Genomic DNA, 16,143 nt, shown 5'->3' with positions numbered 1-16,143 from the left:
TTAACATGACAAACAGCAAGGCTAACGTTACGGCTAACAAGCTAACGTACTGACGCTCCTCAGACACTCACACACACACACACACACACACACACACACACACATACCGGACAGCCTCTCAGTACTTCCTTAGCCGCTAACGTTAGCTCATGTACAACACAAGTACCACACAGAAACTTTTACAAAGGGTCATAATGTGCTTCTAGTGACTGTNCACTCACACACACACACACACACACACACACACACACACATACCGGACAGCCTCTCAGTACTTCCTTAGCCGCTAACGTTAGCTCATGTACAACACAAGTACCACACAGAAACTTTTACAAAGGGTCATAATGTGCTTCTAGTGACTGTCAAATCGCCAGCAAAGTTGTTTACACTGCGGACATGGAGCTGTTAGTGCCTGCTCTCATGGGACAAAGATCCTCTGAGAAGAAAGACGGTTCACTCTGCTCTGCCGCCAGGAACAAACTGGGGGGCAAAGATCCTCTCTGAGGAAGAGGGTTCACTTTGCTGCAGGGTTTACCTACATTGTTTCTCTTCTGATACAGTCAATGTGTGCATCACAACCACTGTAGTGTATTGCGGAAAAAGCTTTATAAGACGGTTACAGGCAGCAAACTTGTGGATGTCCTTTGTTTACATTTTTTGTAGCCACTTTATTTAAATTGTCTGCCTTGTGATTAGATTTAATTTAAAATATTTATTTTGTATGTGTCATGTAATGTTGAATAAAAGTACATGATGACTAATGTACTGCTTTGGGGTCAATTCTTAATGTAAACAGTATTTTTAATAGTAATGCACCAGGTCAGAGGGTTCCTTGTTAAATATACTTAGTTAGTTCTCAGAAAATATCTTAATATCCAAGCAAATTTTGTGTCATAATTGAAATATACTTGACTGAATCGATATTAAACTGAATTAAATCGAATCGAATCGTGAATCGAACCGAACTGTGTCCTTGAAAATCGAATCGAATCGATCTGGAAAATCTGAATCGATACCCAGCCCTACTAACAATTCAAGGTTCCTCACCATATTGATGCTAAAATCTTACCAAACTGTAACGTTTCCATGAAGCAGTTCTGCACATGGGCTTTTAACATAACCAGTGGTCTAACGAATCTAAGGATATTGATGCACAGGTGCCTTGACATTACAGGTACAGACAGCTGGCAGATTTATAGTCTCACTGTGTACGTCATCATATCGACAAGACAGCTTTTTTCACCTTGTTATCTAGTGATTCTGTGTTAATGTTGAGAGTATTTAGGCTCAAAGCCCTCGCCCAAAATTGGTTGGAAATTGTTACAGGCTCTTAACAAACCTCTTTTGTCCTACCCCCACAGTCTGGATGTGAAAGTGCTGTGGAGGGCCATCATTATCATTATTTTTGCTTTTCACAGTTGTTTGTTGGAGCAGTTGATAACAGCACAGTATGGTTTTGGTGATTTACAGGTGAAAGTTGTTACTTAAAACTAGACTAAATTTTGCTGAAAAGTGTGTTTTTTTTTGTTATAGCTTTTGATTTAATAGCCTTACAGCTAGATCACACCACTGAAAGGGTTGGTTACCAAAACCAGTTCCTGTAAAAACAGTACTTTCTGGACTAAATTATAACACAGATTTGTGCAAGATTGTATGCGAAGCAAGTGTGTGGCTTAGAGTGAGAGGGAGTGTGATGGTGATGTGACAGTAAGGCTGCAGCAACCAGAGCAACTATAAAGTTAAACAAAGCACTGCATTGTGTGCACAGTTTAGGTTATGTATGAGTGAATAAATGCAACAACTCCTCAAGACCCAAGCCATGTCCCCCTGTCTTGCCTCTCACCTGCTTATTAAAGTGAAGAGGGTTAGCCCCAAAGTTAGTGAGCAAAGTCAGCCTCACATTAGAAACTGATCAGGCTCCCTATAGGTTAACCAGCTATTCTCAATGTAGTGCCAATTTGAGCTACTCCTAAACAGATAATGTCTGGTCGTTGAGTCTCTCCTGACTAAAGGAGATAATTTCAACTCAAATTTTATTTTGCTGTTACTATTAGTGTACCCTTTATTTAGTGTTAAATTATTTTTGTTATATTGTGTTTTATTGATTATGTGAATTTATTTGTTAATAGTGGTTCAATTTCAAGTTCAAATCTGCCTTTGCAAAAAAATTAAGCTTTTCTTGCACCATTGTTAAGTGCTTTATTTTGATATTAAACATTGGTTCAGACGTTTTTAAAAGTTTGTGTATTAAGTACTGTTCTTTTCTGCTTTTAGTTTTTACTATTTTCTGCTTACTTTTTTTTCTTCTTCTTCTAGCACTTGTAGTTCTATTTTATCCCTGCTGACCGCTAGAGGTGGTGCTTTAAGAAGGGCTGGGCGATATGACCAAAATCTCATATCCCGTCATAGGTCATATCCCGATAACGATACCTATCCCGATATAGCACATTTTAATACACGCCCGCGCGCCCCCCCCCCCCAACGGCATAAATGTGCCTCTGTGTGTGCTCGAGCAAGCTAGAGAGTAAGTGAAGAGAGGGAGCGCTGGTAGTGAGAAAGCTGGTGAATCAGATCAATAAAACGTCCAAATGACGAAAAATATTGCTGTAAAAAGTGTAATTTGCGTCACAACGATATAAACGATAGGGCTAAATATTAAACGATCATATCGCACAGCCCTAGCTTTAAGCACTGAATATTCCCCTTCGCACATATACAGTTCGAGTATGTATACCAGCAATGTCACCTGTGACCCCTGGATGACCTGAAAGAGACTATATCTTCAGGTGACATCAGAGGATAATTGCGTTTTTATCTTCTCGTGCACAGGTTGCTTTTGGAAGCATTGCAACTGCATTTCAAACTTATATCCCGTCGCTAGTAGTTCCGTGGCCATTGTCGGTCGGAGCAGCAGACATTCGCCCTCCAGGAGCTGCGACGGCATTCTTTCCCTCTTGAAAGGAGTTTAACTACGTTTGATTCAGTGTGTGTATGTCTTATGTGGGGCCAAGTCTGCACGGCTGCTGCAGGTGTCACGGGATCTCCTGACCTGGGCAGCCCCCTGCTTGATCAGCCTATGGGCAATATATCTACCGGGAGAGCAGAACCACCTTGCAGACTTCCTCTCCTGTCAAAAGCCCCCATCAGGGGAGTGGCGCCTCCACCCGGAGGTGGTGCACACCATCTGGAACCTCTTTGGTGGAGCAGAGGGGGACCTCTTCACCTCAGAGGCGTCAACCCACTGCCCTCGGTGATTCTCCTTGGCAGAGATGACCAGCCCTCTAGGCCAGGATGCCCTGGTTCATCCTTGGCCAGAGGGTCTTCTATATGCCTTCCCACCGCTTCCTCTGATTCAGCCAGTACTTCAGAGAGTTCTTCAGGAGGGTCACAGGATTCTGCTGGTGGCCCCCTTCTGGCTGGGGAGGACATGGTTTCCTCTGCTGCGCAGACTCTGTCGCGGCGTGCCATGGCGCCTCCCCAACAGGAGAGATCTCCTGTCCCAGCTAGGGTGTCGGATCTGGCATCCCAATCCCCAACGCCTCCAACTGTGTGTGTGGCTGCTGGAGGGCCCCATTGCTGCTGAGCAGCTGTGTGGACCCCGTCAGGCATACCATAATGAATGCCAGAGCGCCATCCACTCGTTTGCAGTACAACAACAGATGGAAGCTATTTTCCAACTGGTGTATGTGTCGGAGTGAAGACCCAATGCATTGCTCTGTGGCTACAATCCTTGAATTCTTGCAGTCCCTTCTATACAATGGCCACTCTCCTTCTACTCTGAAAGTGTATGTAGCAGCCATATCATGTTGACATGCTAGGGTCTACAACGGCACAGTGGGTAGCCACAGTCTGGTGTCCCTCTTCTTGAAGGGGGCTCGGAGGGTGCTTCCTCCAAGAGCCACCAGACCCCCAGCATGGGATCTTCCCCTGGTGCTGGATGCACTATGCAGGCCTCCCTTTGAACCCTTGGCACAGGCAGAGCTGAAGTGGGTGTCATATAAGGTTGCATTCCTCCCAGCCATTCCCTCTGCGAAGCGTGTCAGTGAGCTGCACGCTCTGTCTGTCAGTAACTCATGTCTGAGGTGGAACTCAGATGGATCAGGGGTCACTCTGTGGCCGAACCCAGCGTTCTTCTCTAAGGTGCTGTCATGCTCGCACCTCAACCAGCCTATAAGGCTTGCACGGTTTGACCCTCCGTCAGGAGAGAGGGGTGACAAGTTGTAACTGTTGTGCCCAGTATGGGCCCTAAGAGCATATAATGCAGTTACCACAGGCATTCAACGGTCGTAACAGCTCTTCCTCTGCTATGGTGGCCCTAGCAAGGGTTGCACTCTCTCCAAACAGCGTCTGTCACACTGAATTGTGGATGTCATCCACAATGCATATGGGGTGAGTAACCATCCCCTGCCATCCAGTGTGAGGTGCCACTCTACCAGGAGTGTCTCCACATCTTGGGTGGCACTGAGAGGAGTATCCCTGGAGGACATTTGTGCCGCTGCCTCATGGGCATCACCAGACACTTTCTCCAGGTTCTACAGGGTGAATGTTGCCACTCCCCACCCACTGGGTGTGGTCCTGTTACCAGAATCCTCTTATTCTACTCATTGAGGTCTGTAATCTGGATTCCTCATGACTTTGCTAATGTAAGTCATTCAGTGCTTAAAGCACCGCCTCTGGCAGTCAGCAGAGATGAAATAGAACTAAGGTTACGAATGTAACTACAGTTCTATGAATCCCGAATGACCGCCAGAGCACTCAGTCACTCAGATTCTGTAGGAAATTATCCTCTGATGTCACTGGAAGATATAGTCTCTTTCGGGGCATCCAGGGGTCATGGGTGACATTGTTGGTATATATACTCGAACTGCGCATGCGCGAAGGGGAATATTCAGTGCTTAAAGCACCGCCTCTGGCGATCATTCGGGATTCATAGAACCATAGTTACATTTGTAACTTTCGTTCTACTACTTGACGTTGCAGGTACACATTTAAGATACATTTTGTTTGTATCAGCATTGAAAGTGAAAAACTCAAAGCCAAAATCCAGATAATCAGATTTATGATTTCAGAATTCATAAGTGAAGTCAGGATGATTTTACTGATTTTTTTCTTTTCTTTCAGATTTCCACTTGTTCCACTTGTTCCACTTGCATAATGTTTTTTTTCCAAAATGAACTTCCATGTTCACAGGAAACCTGTCAACATAACAACTTCAGGTTTAGGCAACACAAATACTTGGTTAGGGTTGGGTTTAATAGGTACTTAGACAGTCATCTCTTGGGTGAAAGACCTGTATTTGTTTGAACCATCTATGACCCTTTCCTTCTCTCCCTCCTGACTCTGACTTTTTTTTCTCACCTTTATACTATGTCATTGCCATGGATGGGTTTGCATTGGAGTTAGTCAAAACCCAAGTGCGTCTTCTACAGACTCCAGAATTTGACGCCCTGGGAATGAGAACCGAGCTACTCTGTGACAGATAGGGGCGTTTAGTTTTTTGATTGATATGTCACTCCTCTCTTCCCTCTTTTATTCCCTCATAGTTTCTGTTCCTTCCTGTTTCCTCTGTTCAGTCAAGATGATCCTCTGCTGGCAGGCAGCAGCCGGCAGAGTTTAAACACACATGCAATATTTGGATGCTGTCCAGAGTCTTAATGCAGTCTGCTTTTCAGACACTTGCCCATTGTGTCAACCACAGTCAGAGTGTGTGTGTGTGTGTGCGTGCTCAGATGGTCTTGGCTGTTGTCCATCTCGCTGTCACCGACTCTCATCTTATCACTTAAACTTGTGGATGGCTCTATATCCTTCTACCGCTCTACCTCTATTATAAAAATCACTCCTAGAGTTTCTCAGCCTGTGTGAGGTTGACTTACTGTAGGTTGCAGCAAATTTCTGACTGGCAGAGTGTCTGCTGAACAGGCCACTCTGTTCCTGATAACCAAGCCCTCACACCAGGTCCCAATTTGGTCTAATCAGGTCTTGTAGGATCCTGCTAACTTTCCATTGACTCACAGTACATGTATTGTTGTTCTTTTTATGGCTTGTTAAGGCTCGGAGCATCATGTGGTATTCTTTCAGAATCTGAGTTGGATATAATTTTCTGTTAAGATCATGCTCAGTATTTATTGAATCTTATTGAATCTCACTATGAAAAGTAATGTCCCCAAATTTTTAGGTATCCCATGTATTTTGCAAGGCTGTGATCACTTGACCAATGCACTGAGTACTTGATTACTGGAGTAAAAAGCAGTCCCGAGCGGTCTTGTAAGGAGGCAGGTTGGACTCTCCCATGGAGACGCATGTTCAGAAGCTTTTGGTAAACTTTTGAGTCATTTTAAGGTACATCCTCACCATGTTTCTTTTCCTAATACTAACCACAGTTAGCCTAGAAATCCAGACCCAAATCTAGAAAGATTTAGGGTCTGGCTATGAGTAATGCAAATGGCCCAACTCGAGGGGCGGCACCAAGCATGCATTTGAAAATATCACTGCACGCAATTGGATAACACTACGACCAATTAGAACAATACACGGGGTGACGTATCCAGAGCGCTATCCAGCGGAGCTAACTGGTAGATTATACTCTTGCCGTATCCGGTCGGCAAAACAGAAAAAACGTCCTTCTTGCAAAGGAAAGATTCGAGCACCGTCTTCTGTTCCTCTTTTAGAGAAAAAGCCAAGTCTAACTCGTTCATTGTAGCGGCCAAAGCCGTTTCAAACAACTGGTGTTCATCCGTAGCCATCTTGCAATGTTTAGTGACTGATTCCGGACTTCGTCGTAGTGCTGTCGTCATCAGTTTAGCTCGCCTCTGGCCCGCCTATATCAGATACACCGATGTGAATGGTGCAGCTTGGCTCGGCTGATTGCCAGAGTGACTCACTGAGCAAATTCAAATTATGCTCTCGCGAGAACTCTGGATTTCCAGGGTAAACCACAGTAACTTTACACATCTAAATCTAACCTCCATAACCGTACGTTAATTACGTAACTGTACGATACGTCATTTCTGGGGTACTCATTTGCAGGATATCATACAAACTGTTGTGTCTGCATTGTCGTAGGATATGATACAAACCGTTTTGTGAGGATACGTTGCTCTTTTTCTCAAGATAATCCATAGACTTTGTTGTGAGCAGTTTCATGTAGGAACTATTTTTTTTTCTACCTAGCTACACCTGCCAACCTGATCACCCCATAGATGAAAACATGCATCTAGTGCTAGCTCACCTGGCTCCACTGATCTAGCTTACATTACAACCCAGCAGAGGACAACGCTATTAGTTCATGCTGTCACAAGCTTGAGCCTCTCCTCCATGAGTAGATGCACACTTCCCTGTGTATGGTGATATGGTTGGCAGGTGTAGTTTGGTAGAAGGTAGGGATGTGTGGGTCAGGGTTTTTAAAACATGCACCAACCTGGCCAGTTATCAGAACCAATCCATCCGCCTGACCCGTAAACATGTGCGTTTATCAATGACCCAAACACAATCCACAAACCAGAGCTGAATTTCTGGTAATGATCATCGGTTATTACAGCGTAGGCCCACTCACCCATTTTAAATTGGTTACAACTTGTATGATCTCGAGAGTGGTTGCTTTACATGACGTCACAGAAGTGTGTATTTAATGGACTCAGTGAGGACAGAGGGCAGAGGCACTTGCTTGGACACGGTGTTAGGCCTACATATTTTCAGAGGGAAATATTTTTACTGGACATTACAACTGGGGAGATTGAAATAGGCCTTTATCAAACAAGTTTTTCTGATCAAAAGCTGAATTTCGGAAAGCCTGAGCCAAGCAGCAGCGCTGACGATAAAGCTGCTTGTTGTGTCAGAGAGACAGTAGTAGTAGACAGCTTTATTTCATGGATCTTTAATTTCCTATTTATTTCTTAGGAAGTTTCCTGTAAAGAATAATGTAGTAATGCATTTTAAATACAACATAAATAACAGGAAAAATAGGATTTACCTTAAAAGCTAAATTTAGACCCAAGTACATATTGATGATGATTCATGTATTATTGGAAGTGTCCTTCATATGTTGAATTGCATGCTCATCTGCAGACATATGTCACATTTCAGATAGCACTGCTGTGCTTTGACTAAAAGACCTTCTGGGTTAAATTAATTATTTAGAAGTTTACTAATTGAACTATGTGTTTTCACCCACAATCGATACAAAAATACATTGTCCTCTTCAGGGAATTCACCTCGACATTATCAGGACGTTATTAATAAAATAATGGACCAGTAAAATAAAACCTTTGTATTTATAAATATAAAAGTTTGGACAAGCTCCACATTAAAGAGGAAATACGAAGAAACAATAAGAAGGTGGCAGTTAAGAGAGAGAAGAGACAGAGGGAGAGCAGACAGAGAGTGATAGCATCAAACTGCAGGACAACAAGGACAAGGACACACTGATGAACTGACTGACTGACTGTGCGTGTGTGTGTGTGTGCGTGCGTGCGTGCGTGCGTGCATGCATGCGTGCGTGTGTGTGAGTGAAACTGGTGGGAGTGAGTACAGATAGAGCTGTCAAGATGGTGATTTACTGATAGAGAGATAGAAGGAGAGGACTGCTGAAGGGGAATCAATAAGAAGGAAACCGTGAAGGGAAAGAAAGAGAGAAGGAAGAAAAGAAGAACAGAGAGGAAGAAGAGAAGGAAGGGGGAGAAGGATGGACAGAAAGAAATGGAATGGAGGGTAGGGAAGGAAAGGTGGAACATAAGGAATGAAGGAACAAAAGAAAGCTGTAAATAATGAAAGAAATCTAAGGGAGGATGGGAAGGTGTCCCCAGTTTACGGTATTGTTAAGATTTCACAGATTCTGACTCCTGTTCTCACTTTGCTTAACTGCTTTAGCTACAGCTGAGGACACTCAGGTCATGTCCTGCCCTGTAGTTTCTCTGGAAACTTTGTTTTAGATAAGTTCTATTAGCATCTAGTCTATTGGCCAAAAAATAAAGAAATAAGGTCAAATAAAAAAACAAAACAAAAAAAAAACATAAATAAATGGAAGGATTCCCTCATGTTGGGAGATAAATGCTAACGCTTTGTTATATGGGTCTGTAATTCTTCCTCTTCTTTTTATTTCCATTGTTGTGTTTTTAAACAGTATATTACATGTAATATGTGCTCAGTTTCTGCTAGGACGTGACCTTCAGTAAATTTTTAAAAGCAACCAAGAAGTGGGAGGTTCATGTGGGGCAAACAAGGCACACTTTTATGTAAAAGTCATGACAGTACTCTTACAGGTCAGACCTGTAACACTTCAAAATGACACGAGTCTGAACTGAATGCATTCAAATTAACATAAAGGCTGCAGCAGCACAAGGTTAAACATGCAGCGACATGTTCTGCCTTCTAACATTACTGTAATACATGTATTATCTCAATATCCATCTCTTACGTTCAAAGAAAATGGATGCTTTCTGGGATGCCTATGTCCATACTGCATTACAGACATCCTTTTATTGCATTCTAATTTGTTATAACAATGCATACATATTCATAATGCAACAATTATAACACCTTTATAAAGCATTTTATGACGACTTAAAAGTCAAGTATCAATACTTCATAATTGCTGGTCACTCACTGACATGTTTTTTTTACAAGGATCATAATGTATTATAACTTTCACAATTATAAAACATTATATTAATTTCGTAATTTTGCATTATAATGTGATAAAGAGATACTCTAAGTGGATATTGGGTGCTGTAAACGGATACTGTGTTGATTTTCAACCAGCTTTGTATCATAACTGTGTGGGTAGTATGTGTAAATGAACTGTGGTAAACTCCCCTCCAGGTTATCATCTCTCAACTCAAATCGCAAAACGCATCATCCAGTGGACAGATTGTATTACGGATTTTCATATGCCTGCCACTACGGACACAAACAGTATGAATTATAGTGGATTAAAAGAGAGCTGGCGCAAAAAAACAAACTGAGATCAGCTCAGCAGTGCTAATCAAATACAAACCAAGATTTTGTTACTGCGTTGCCTAGTTTTTGCCTTCAGTATTTTCAGAAACATATTTTAGCTTACTGTTTAACTGTAATTCGAGATCATTTACTGGCTGCCATATGTTTTCCTGTTTCAAAGCGGCCAAGCTTACATTATGTCACCCACCAGCAGGAGTGTTTATTGGTCTGGTTCGGTGCAGTGCATAATGGTAGTTGTAGGTTTTCTACCTCTTGAGCAAAAGCAAATGCTTCAGCAAAGCAACAAGACTCAGAATGACTACACATAGACACAAAACTACTACAATGAGACGTGAGTGCCTGATTTTTATTTTTTTTTTTTGAGGAGAGGAGATTCCTCTCACTTCAGCTCAGTCTATAAAATCGATTTGCCCCTCGACTATCCTTCTTGTCTCCACAAGCACTTTAACATGAACAGGTTTTGCTCATGTAAACCTTAAGGTGGCGTATTGAGACAGATTTTTTTAAGTAATTACTTTCACCAGTGTTTATATGATTAACTGTTTCATTAGATCTGAGAGTTTACAGAGAATTTTACCACTGAAATAAAGTTTTTAAAGTCAAGCAATTTCTTCCCTGATTTATAACTATTTTATTGTATCTTCTTTTTTTTGAGTTATTAGTCTGTAATTTCTTGATAATTTTTTAGGGAGTTTCCTGGATTTTTTTTTTAATCTGGCACAAATTATAGATACAAAGTTACAAATTACTTTGTTTAATTTTGGTTTAATAAATTGTGTAGAGATTAGAAGCACTTGCTGAATTCCAGAGGAAACTTGCAGAATGTATTACCGAGCACTTACATAAATAGCCAAAATTTGAAAAATCCAAATAATTATAAAGAAGTAGAGAATTTTAGAGCAGAGGGAGTTGTTGAGAGGACTTTGACTGTTAACCTCAGGATATCTAATCTCTGACCTACAGGGCTGTGTGGATCCAATGGTTCCTTATTCAGTCAATGTGTTTTGTCCTATTATTTGAGTAGGAAAAGAAACATATCTATGCTGACAGCAAAAACCCAGTTTATCTTTGATAAATGACTTTTGTTCTCCATTCGTTTCTTTATCCCAGTTGGGAAGAGATCCAGAGAGTATTTAGTTTTTCATACCTTATGTTTGTCTGATCAGAGTTTTCCTGCAGGAGAAACCGAAGCTGTGAGGGTTTAAAAGGAGCGTCAGTAAAATCAAAAAGAAAAAAAGAACATCTGCTGAGCTTCAAAGCCAACTTTGTCACGTAATGACGTGATTTCAGAACGTTCTCAGCCTCTGTTCAGACTTTCCAGGAAACACACAGACGCTGAACGGCGGCTTTGACCGAACAAACTGCCTCTCTGATCAGGATGAAAGGCTTTTTAGCAGCGTCGGCATCAAAGGCGAGAGGAGAAGCTGCCACCGTCGGAGCCTTTCACGAGATTAAACCAAATATAAAAACATAAAAACAAAGAATACAACAGGTTGATGTGGCATTGGTGGAGATGATGAGTTATCCCGCAGAGCAAAGCACTGTGGGTCGGAGGTTAAACTCACTCATGTTTACTGCTGTGAAGAGACACATCTGACAAAACTAATTACAAATATGAATGAAAACATCCGCCAAAACAGGAATAAATGAATAAATAGATAAAAGCATGAGAAAATAAACACAACTTGAAGTCCTTCTTCGCCTACTACAAAAAAGCTTTGACGCTGAAAGTGTGCAGTGAAAAGCATTATGGGTTATGGGTTTGATTCCACTTGTGGTTCAACAGCTGGAGCCAGGCGGTGATGGTTATGTTGACCCCCTGAAAAACTGTTTGATTTTCTCAGTGTTGTGAAATTATCTCATTCATGTTGAGATGAGCACATAAAACAGTTTGTAATGATACTTAAGGATTATTTTTACTCACTGATACTTATTCAAGGGTGATGATGCAGAGCAGCATGTTTGGCCAGTGTATTTGTTGCCTAAAGCTGCTATAACTTGGGGGCATACTCCAGTATATTGGCTAGTTGCTGGCTACGTCTTTTCTTTGATGCTGAACAGGTAGAGCACACTGTGATTCTAAAAGTGACCTATTATGCTTTTCCTTATTTTTTGTTTTATGGTCAAAGTTTCTTCTACTATGAAGAAAATAAAGTGTTTTCCACCATTAAAGTGTGTAAACGTGTTCTAGTAGAAACTGTAAATACAAGTATGAACCTGAAAATGAACATAATAGGTCCCCTTTAAGGCTTTTCATGTTTTGCCTTTCACATTACACATTGTCCTTTCATCTGTTGTTATTATGAGAACATTATTATAGCAGCTGTTATTTTCATATGAAGCCTACAGCAGGATGTGATGTCTGCTCTCACGCAACTTACATCAGCTAACAAAGAAACAGACTTGTCATGTGGACCCTGAGCCCCCCGCAGGCTTGGGCCCCGCAGCAGATGCCTACTTTACCCAGTTGTGATGAACACTTTTGATCTGGTATTATGAGATGTTGCTTAACCTCCAGAGTTGCTCATTTATTTATTTTGTTTTGATTTATTGTATCTTTTATTGAATATGTCACATCCCCCACTGGACACCCTGTTTTATCCTATCTCTTTTATGAGCCCCACCTGTATTTGCTTGCAGCTCTGTTGTCAGTTTATGTGATGGAGCAGCCTAGTCACCAGAAGAATATATTGGCATTGTACATTTCTGTAAACCATGGATATGTTATATTTGTGCATTTAACATGTATCATACCAATGTTTCTAAAGTTACATAGAATATGAGCTGAATTGGAAAATCACTGGAAGGTGGAGAGGATGGTGGATGTGTTACCTAGACGAGACACCTGCCAAGCTGCAGACCACTTTTCGAGACAAGCAAACAACAATACTGGTTATTTTTTAGCAGGTCATGGCAGCATTTCCAGTTGCTTTTCAGCCCCCAGATGTGGGTGTTCTTTAGAAACTTGTCACTGTTTCCACCAGGAATAGTGCCATGAAAAACTGTTGTTTGAACCGAGACATTGCTGCGTTTCCTGCAGGAATTCTGCCACTAAAAGCGGGTGTTTTGAGCCAAAACATAATCTCTTCGCAACCATAAACAAGCATGAATCACGGCATTTTAGCATCAGTGTATCCGCTATGTAAAAATGCACAGATATAATATATACTTGGTTTGCAGAAACGTACAATGCCAACATGTATTCTGGCGATTGAGTTTGCATTAATAACTGTCCTATTGGTGATTTAATGTTTTTTCACCTTCATCTAACTCCTCATCTTCTCTCCTCCTACAGCCTCAGATGCCTCCTCAACTTCCTCCTCCTCCTCATCACCTAGTCTCGGAGGTTTTGTGGACTTCACTTTCACTCTGGAGCCTCAGGACACGGTTACGGTCCGAGGTGGCGTATTGCAGCTCGACTGCCAGGCGCAGTCTGATGCAGTGGTGGGACCTCCCACCATCATATGGCGTAAGGATGATGTGCTGCTGAGCACGGTGGTGGACGAGCGGCGGCAGCAGCTGGCTAATGGCTCGCTGCTGGTGCAGAATGTTGTGCACTCGCGGCACCATCGACCTGATGAGGGTGAATACCAGTGCCTCGCTACACTGGACGGACTGGGGAGTATTGTTAGCCGGACTGCCAGGGTCACTGTGGCGGGTAAGTGATGGCTCTATTCTAATACACAAATTCTGTTTTGCTAACAGCACATACAGGCTACTACTCATCATCCCCTTTTACACTGCCTGTTCAAGGTGGGCATGATTGCGAAATGGGGGGACAAAGTTGTCTCCCCTTTAAGCCACCACAGAAGGTAGTGACAGTGCGGAATTGGTGTCTGTATAATCAGGACAGGGGGCACGACAGGACCATGGGCAGGATGGGTATGACGTTTTGACTATGTGTTATGTGTGTGACCCACTGTGGAAGATTTTAATATGCGCAAATTGGGAAAACAATGAGATTCAGGAGCTTTTTACCCTTCGAGCAGAGGGTGGGATCAGCCGCCATATAACAAAGAGTGTAAATTATTGTTATTGGCATATTAATGCCATTGTTATTGTTTCTAAAGTGCTGCCAATGTGTATGTTTTATGCTTTTATAGTCATGCCCGTCACACCTCTTTTGATTTTGCGATTCCATGATGCTGTCATCATTTGGTTCTGTGTAAAAATGCAAAGGTGGCATAAAGATGGGACTTTGTGGCAGCTCTATAGTGGGATCTCTGTATAGAATAGCTAATGATTCATAGTTTTATCAGATTTCAGCACAACTTTACTGCGAATACTTGATTTTATTGAACAGTCTGCACAATGTAGCCGGTATGGGTGTAACGGTACACAAAAGCCAGGTTTGGTTTCTTTGCCCACTGACAATGTTGGTAAACAATTTTCATCGTAAAAATAAGGAACATTTTAAACACTAATGTCTTACATTGAACAACTGAACAAATACTTTCCCAAAAGGCAACAAGTCACAAAAGACTAAAAATCTGAAAAGCATCTCTTATGGTATGAAATTGAAAATACCAAAATACATAGATTAATTACACATAGTTCCACCTTGGCATATTTAAACATTCAAAACACCAAGTCATTTACCATCCTGGTGATTGGCACATCTAGGTGATGACTGTATTGAATGTGCATTAGCATGTTGGATCTGTTTCCATCCACAGACTCTACAACAGCGAGCAATGTCGACACACTGTCCTAGTCTTCTGTCGTCATCTGTCAAGCTAAAATTTTCCAGGCAAAACTCACACTTTTGAACTTCAGTTCCATATTATATACATTCCTGTGTATTATGAGTGTGGCTGTGTGCACTGCACAATGAGGGATAAGTATGAATACACAAACTGTTGAAGCCACAATAGCCAGTGTCTAAGGCTTAGCCTTTGATTGATTCAGAATCTCCTTTTTTTCCAAACCTGCTTTTAAAATAGTGATAAACTCCACCTGCTCACAAAACTTTGGTGTCCTGCAGGGCTCAAAGTTAGGTCCTCTTCTTTTCTGGATTTAAACAACCCTGGGTTTCTTCCACTTGGCACTGTGATGATAAAATATGATTTGTTAGACAAAATGAACTTAAATCAAGGGCCACATGCTGGATATTAACCAATAAGAGTAGAAGAAAGGAAGACATAAAATGAGAGAAGGGAAGGGAACGAGAGGAGATTCTCTCATTCTGATGTTTTCATGACACCTTGACCTGTCCTTGGCTTTTACTCTGGCAGATCACACACACACACACACACACACACACACACGCACACACGCACTTGATATTGCTCAGCTTCCTCCATTTATNACTCTGGCAGATCACACACACACACACACACACACACACACACACACACACACACACACACACGCACACACGCACTTGATATTGCTCAGCTTCCTCCATTTATTTTACTGTTCATATTTATTTAATAGAACCAAAGTAATTCACCTGTAATGTAATTTACTAAGTGGAGTGTGGCTTAAGATCAATACCATTATGGAAGACATTAATAGACAGAGAGGCACAGAGGCTTAAGTGCATCACCATCACCAACAGTGAGCACTACCTATGGTGTGGGATAGTATACTGTATGAGAGTATAGCAAGTTTGAAGGATTTCAAATTCATATTTAATTGGTAGGTGGAAAAATAGATATGGCTTTGAAGAAAAATCTGAGACTTATCAAACATCAGATCATTTACACCATCAATTATCTACAGATTGCGACAAATTTAGGTTTTGCTCACATCATTTGATGCCCGATAATTTGGTTTAGGTGACTTGCTCTACTGTCACCTATCAACAGACGTATCAAGAACATTGCTAATACAAAATGATATTAATTTTGTTTTGGATATGTTTATTAAATGTTAAGCATTTTTTCCTCTCTCTTTAAAATTAATAAAATTCCAGACCAGGCCTCTGACTAATGCCAGCTTTATTCAGACAGAAAAGCTGCAGGAATGGACTTTTAAATGTGAGGTCAGACAGTTTGTCTTTTAGACTCACTCACTTTCGTTAAGTTGGCTGATGGAAAGACAAATTATAGGCCTAACCAACATGCTGATTACTTCTGAGACTCTGATAATGAGGTTCTGGATACCACACACACACACACACACACACACACACACACACACACACACACACACACACACACACACACACAAACAAACAAACACACA

General features: G+C 41.6%; 1 protein-coding gene across 2 annotated transcripts in view; it reads left to right on the top strand.

The window, feature by feature from the left end:
* Positions 1-16,143, top strand: part of dcc (DCC netrin 1 receptor) — a 403,570-nt gene that overhangs the window by 99,364 nt on the left and 288,063 nt on the right. For both annotated transcript variants that reach the window (XM_050052349.1, XM_050052348.1), the window contains exon 2: positions 13,250-13,612. In XM_050052349.1, coding sequence (XP_049908306.1) covers positions 13,250-13,612 — 363 coding nt within the window. The remainder of the gene's footprint in view (positions 1-13,249; positions 13,613-16,143) is intronic.

The sequence above is a fragment of the Epinephelus moara genome, chromosome 9 (genome assembly GCF_006386435.1).
Source record: "Epinephelus moara isolate mb chromosome 9, YSFRI_EMoa_1.0, whole genome shotgun sequence".
Classification (NCBI taxonomy): Eukaryota; Metazoa; Chordata; class Actinopteri; order Perciformes; family Serranidae; genus Epinephelus; species Epinephelus moara.
Note: the sequence above shows the minus strand (reverse complement) of the source record. Positions and strands in the feature narration are given on the sequence as shown.